The sequence below is a fragment of the Rhagoletis pomonella genome, unplaced genomic scaffold, assembly GCF_013731165.1.
Source record: "Rhagoletis pomonella isolate Grant_MI unplaced genomic scaffold, Rhpom_1.0 Rhpom_scaffold_02732, whole genome shotgun sequence".
NCBI classification, from domain to species: Eukaryota; Metazoa; Arthropoda; class Insecta; order Diptera; family Tephritidae; genus Rhagoletis; species Rhagoletis pomonella.
In genome coordinates this window covers 21128-27220 of record NW_023461285.1, presented here as the reverse complement: position 1 = coordinate 27220, position 6093 = coordinate 21128, and the positions used below count along the sequence as shown (strand labels likewise).

Genomic DNA, 6093 nt, shown 5'->3' with positions numbered 1-6093 from the left:
TCTTAGCGTTAGGCGAATTTAAATTTCTTGTTCTTCTATTTTCCTATCTACTCACTCAATACATAGATACAGCTGCCCTCAAGCTTAGATAAACATATTTAGTAGCTTAAAAATAAACTGTCTGTTGTAGCAATTTATGCACAGTGCATTAACAAGCAACTTCTATTTCTACTCCTCTCTTTGCAGACAAAGATATACGTAATCACTTGAGCAACGACATGTACACTGATGGCCATCTTGTCGTTTGCGATCGTTTAATGGACGCCCATGGCCAACATCCGGCAACAGCTGCTGCTGCCTATTACCAGCAAATGGAATCGCCACCTTGCTACACTATTGCCACTGGCCTGCCGACCTACGACGAGGCATTGCATCATCATCAGCACTTCTCCTACGGCATGAAATTCACGTATCCTTCGATTACGGCTGTACATCATCATCCGGCTATTGCCGGTCTTTACGCCACCAACTGCAACAGCAACAATAACAACAACCACACAACCACCACAATAACTTCAATGTTAAAGCAGCAGCAAAGTGGCGGACAATGTCAGCGGCAGCAGCTAATGAAACAGAAATCGTACAAAGTGTCACCATTGCCTTGGGAGGCGGACGCAGAGGAGGCAGTGGCAGTGGACGTGCCGGCCACCTACGACATTGCAGAGCTACATGGCCTGAATATCCCGGCGGCTGCATTGGGCGTTGCTGCGCCGTTGCTGGGTGTCAATGCCAGCACGGAGAAGTCGGTGACGCTGGAGGAGGTGATTACCATACGCCTGGATGAAATGACTCCAACAGCAACGCTGGCGGCCACAACAGCAGCAACGAGAGCAACAAGAAGGCCAACATTGTTCTATAATGATGTCCAGCGGGGAAGCAGCGGCAAGGAGGAGCAACAGTGCAGTGCGGTGACGATAGCGTGATCACATCAAGCACGCGCCAACGCATCGACTCAACTGGTTGGCCTGATGGGTCGACTGACTAATGTCGCATTGTAAATATATATGTATGTTTGTAAATATGCCGCCGATGGATGCTAGATAGTGGCGAAAGCTACACACTACGCTACGAGTAAAATTTCACAATCGAGCAAAGATACTAATTAACTTAATGACATTTCGAATGAGTCTGTAAATCGCATCATAAGTTACGTATTTCACGTTGAAAGTTGTCTACATACTTTTTAGTTACGTGATATCATCTTTTCCTACAATCGATTTCGAAAATGCATTTGAATTACGACAATTTATTAAATCTCATATCAACGAATGCGATTTTTTGTTTAATATTATTATTTTTAATTTAATATATTTTACTTTGAAAGAGACTGATTGTTCATTAAATAAAAATGTTTTTGTAATTGCATGTAAAATGTACACGTATGTATTTATATTTCATAGTTCTTAGTTAGCAAGCAAATGCAAGTAGTAAATTGTATTTATCAGCGATTTGTAAAAATAGTCCCATAAGTCTCGTATGATCTAAGAAAAACAAAAGGAATATTAAATTTAAAAAATGTTATTCAGTTTAAAAATTTGGTTCGTTATTATTTCGATTTGGTTCCTTTCACACTCTTCCGTTTTAGTAGGTATAACTTGAAGTTGTTTCGGTTTTTTTTTTTTTATATATGCACCTTTACATACACATATAAACCAAACACACACATCCACTCACACAACTTCATTGTTTACATAACATATTTCCAGAAAAATCTTGGATCAATTCACAATATCGTCTGAGACGTCACCACCTTTCAAAAGAATGAAAGCTCAAAATGAGAACTCGTAGGATCTTTAGCCTGCCTGAATATCTGAAGTAACTACTGAAAAATTGGATATCTGATGACACCGAGTAGGTGTAATTTCAAAGTAACTTCCTGTTGGCTGTTCAATTATAGATACCCAAAATATATAAAAATGTTTGTAAACACTGTATTATATTATTTAGTTATACATGTAAATACACATACATATTCAAAACAATAATAATTTAGTAAAGAAACAATGATTGAATATATCAAACCCCGACAAAATAATTGGTTTTATTAAATGTTCTGAGATAAAGAAAGCAGCAAGTTTTTGAATATTATACTACACACACATGCAAATAAACACATTTATATAGCCTTATGGCCAACTAATTAAGTTAGTCAGATTTTGACCAGTTTTGGCTATTTTTATTTTTTTTATTTTATGTTAATTATATTTTTTTAAGTCTACCTCATTATTAATACACATTTCACACTTTGTACAAAAGTAATAAAATCATAAACAAATTTTCACAAAATTTCAAACTTTTTATTTAGAATTTTTTACAAGATCTTAGGTATGAAGCTTTATAGCGCATTTAATTTTAGTATGAGAAAGCACAATTTTCAAATGGCTATGAAATGGCTCTGTTTTTTTTTTATATATTGTTGATGCTTTTGCGTATTTTAAAAGAGGGTACGCTCGAAATTTCTATTATTAAAAATTAACCCGAATTTTTTGTCACCTGAAAATTGCCGTTTATATAAAATTATCCTCAAGTTCTGAATAAACAGTTTGATATTTTTGGGAACATTTTTTTAAGTTTTATTATTTTTGTACAGAGTTTGAAATTTGGATTAGTATCTGCTTGTAATAAAACGCTCTAGATTTTTATAAAAAAAATTTACTTTAAATAATAATGATGGATTTGCGCGAATATATATGTTAGTGTTTGGCCGAGCTTCTCCTCCGATTTGTGGCGTGCGCCTTGATGTTGCCACATAAAGGGCAGATACCTACAGCTTTACGCCGACTCCGAAAGGCGATTGTATTCATATGAGAAGCTTTTTTTGATGGCAGAATACACTCGGAGGTTTGCCATTGCTTGCCGGGGGCCTGTTAAGAAAAAACCTTTTTTATATATTTTTTTGCGATGTTGCTTTGACCCGGGCTGAAGCCAGGCCTTGCGAAGTGGTAGCCGCCACTACACCACAGCGGCCGGCCAATAAAATAAACTTTAGTTAAAAGAAAATTGCTCAAACTGGTTAAAATGTCACTAACTTAATTAGTTGGCCGCAAGTGTAAATTAGGATGGGTAAAATTGTTGTGGAAAATAAGTCACGGCAATGCGTATATCAAAACGTGATCTACGGACAATTTTAAGATTTACCAGAGAAATCTAGAATCCAAGGTGCTTGAAAGGGTTTGAAATCCACTAAAATGTATGTGAAATTTTTAATTCCATAAATTCCAATCCAATTTTTTTTTCTCTCGGGAACATTTCTAAGAGAAAATAATAGAAACAAAGGTCACCGGAACGTTTTGGCAAAGAAAAAAAAAACGGAACAAAGTCTAAGCAGCTTTCTCTCGAAAAGCAATTTGAGAACTTAAGTGTCAGAAACTTTCGGGATCAAATCTTCTCTGATCTATTCGCGAATAATGGAGACGAGAACCAAATTTTTCTTTTAGCGTTTGAAATGTTTGAATATTAAAATTAATCAGAAATGAACTGAAGTCAACGAAAGACTTAAGATAAGAACCTGTCTTGCACAGAAAATCAAAAAATGTTCAATACATGAACAGTTCACCGTAATGATAAACGGTCTGGAAGTTGAAATCATCCATTTTTCCTCTGGCTTAGAATTAATAATCATGGTTCTTACTGAAACGCTTCTTCATCCCAAGACGCAGACGGCCCTCTCATTCTTAACGTTATGTTCACAAAGCTTTTGTTTTAGTTCTGTTCTCTAGAATAACGTTTCTCCGAACTTTTTTTCTTATATGATTCTCCTTGAAAACGTTCTCAATACTTTCGGAAACGTTCCCGAAAGTTTCGTTGTGATTCTGTTCTTCTCAAAACTTTCTTGAGAGTTTTGTTCTCATCTTGTTCTTTTAGAGAATGTTCCCGAGAGTTTTATTCGCATTTTATTATTTACGGAAACTCTCCCGAACCTTTTGTTCTCATTTCGTTCCTGTTCAAACTGCTCTTAATATTTTTGTTTCCTTTTAGTTTTGATCTCGTGCAGAATAAATTATCAGAAAACCCATCCCTTGGGTACTTTGGTTTGCTGATATTAGTTTGACACATGCAATGCAGTTCTTTTCACTAAGCAATTTTAATACGCTTAATTTAAGACCAATCTTCAGCATGAGTTTAGCAATTTTGCTTTTTCTTAAGTTTTGTACTTTTTTCTTTTGAATAAAAATCCTTAGACAGGTCCCTAGGATTTATTTCGAACAAAACACAAAGCAAATAACAAATATTCTTATTTTCGGAGAAGCCAACAGTATTTTATTCTGATGGGGATGGAAGCCAAGAATAATCAACAAACTTTTATTACGATAGCCGCTATCACTACAGGAAAATGTCTTAATTTTTTTAAGCAAACTACATACTTACTCAAGGAAATTTTAAGCAAAGCTCTTTTCGTCAATGTGCATTAAAGAATGCAGATAATACAATTATGCCGGGAAATTTGTACGTTTGTATTTCTAATGTTTTTTGAGAAGTTATTAACCCTTTTCAATTGCTGAGGTTTAATTTATGTGGTTATATAAGTGATGAGCCGGAAGTAGTAATGCAGAAATTTCTGAACGACAAGATTTGCCTATAAGAAAACTCTCTGAAGAACCCATTGTCATTATTAATGTTTACGATGAGTGTATTATATCTAAAACCGTCTGAAAAAGGACCTGTACTAAGGAAATCTTATCATCTTCTTGGGCATATTACAAAGAAATCTTACAAGATTACTTTTATGTTAGTTTCGTAAGGCAAATGTCTTATTTAACACCAAAGCAATGATGTGAAAAGTGTTAAATACCTACACTTAAAACAACACGATCCGCACTACGAAAATCCTCACAACACAAACAGGAATCATTTCACAAAAATTAAACAAAACAATTAGGCTCATATTCATAGTCATATTTAGTACTCAACTAAGTCGAAACTATTCTAAGTCACAACTAAAGCTATTCATAGTCGCCTTAGTTTCGACTTTTCTGGCTAAGTACCAACTTAAATTTTAGTTTCGGCTGCAGCTGCAACTAAGTCGTAACTAGGAAGAAGTATTTTATCAAATTAAGGGAAAACAGACGAAATATGTAAAAATTAAGTTGGTAGAGGGTGATTTTGATAATATTGAATAAACTCCAATTAAAATTTACAAAGATCGATCCATTTTAATCGGAAGTTGAAATTAAATGCGTATTACAAAAAATAATAAAGCTACATCACAATTCTATAATTGGAATAATTTAGATAAATTTTCAAATATTTAATAAGTCAGTTTCACGCTAGTTCTTTTAAAGTAAATTTGTGCATAGCATTTAGATATCTACTTTTGTATGTTCCACAGCATGCTTTCGATAAACATCGACTTCACATCACTGCGGTTATTCTGGCTATTTCACACAATTAACAAGAAAATGATACCTTATTCTTTTGCATAATCATGCAATGAAAATAAAAATTACATAAACGGATGATCAAACTTGATATTATTTAATAAAAATGTAATTTTTCCAAAATATCGTAAAGAAAAATCGATACATTTTCACACTCGTTTTGCTATATCGTAAACTAAGTCGAAACTACTTAGTAGAAGTCTGAAATGCGACTATGAATAGAGGTAAATTTTAAGTTGGTACTTAAATTTAAGTTGCAACTTTGTTAGTTTCGACTTAGTTGCTGGACTATGAATACGCGCCTTACAGATTACTTAATACAATTTCCACATTCGTCCCTTTGATCTAGGAAAGCACCTCCTAAATTACACTAGCGATACTGCTTTAATGGCACAGTAAGCATAAGGAAACAGCATTTTACGTACATAAAAAAGCACATACATATGTACAAGATATAATTAAACGAGCTCAGTAAGGGTTTCAAATCTCATTTTACTACTAAAACAATACGTGGAATGTGCAAAAAAATAAACTCGGTTTCAAAGCAAGAACCTAATGCTCCAACGCAAACAGCTACATAAATACATTAAGGTGGAAAAGGAAAAGTTAATTCGGATATTCATACATACATATGTAAGATTTGTAAATTTCTTGTATGATATGACATAAACCATTGTACCCTGTTTTATAGTGCAAAGAACTGTATGAGTGGAAC

At 34.2% G+C, this 6093-nt stretch overlaps 1 protein-coding gene across 1 annotated transcript; it reads left to right on the top strand.

Annotated features, from left to right (window-relative positions):
- Positions 1-186: 186 nt before the first annotated feature.
- LOC118753671 (protein commissureless 1-like) lies at positions 187-2205 on the top strand (the record flags this gene model as incomplete). Its single annotated transcript, XM_036488544.1, is given in 1 exon segment — positions 187-2205. A coding segment is annotated over 1 exon segment (737 nt), but the record flags the coding sequence as incomplete, so codon positions are not given.
- Positions 2206-6093: the final 3888 nt, after the last annotated feature.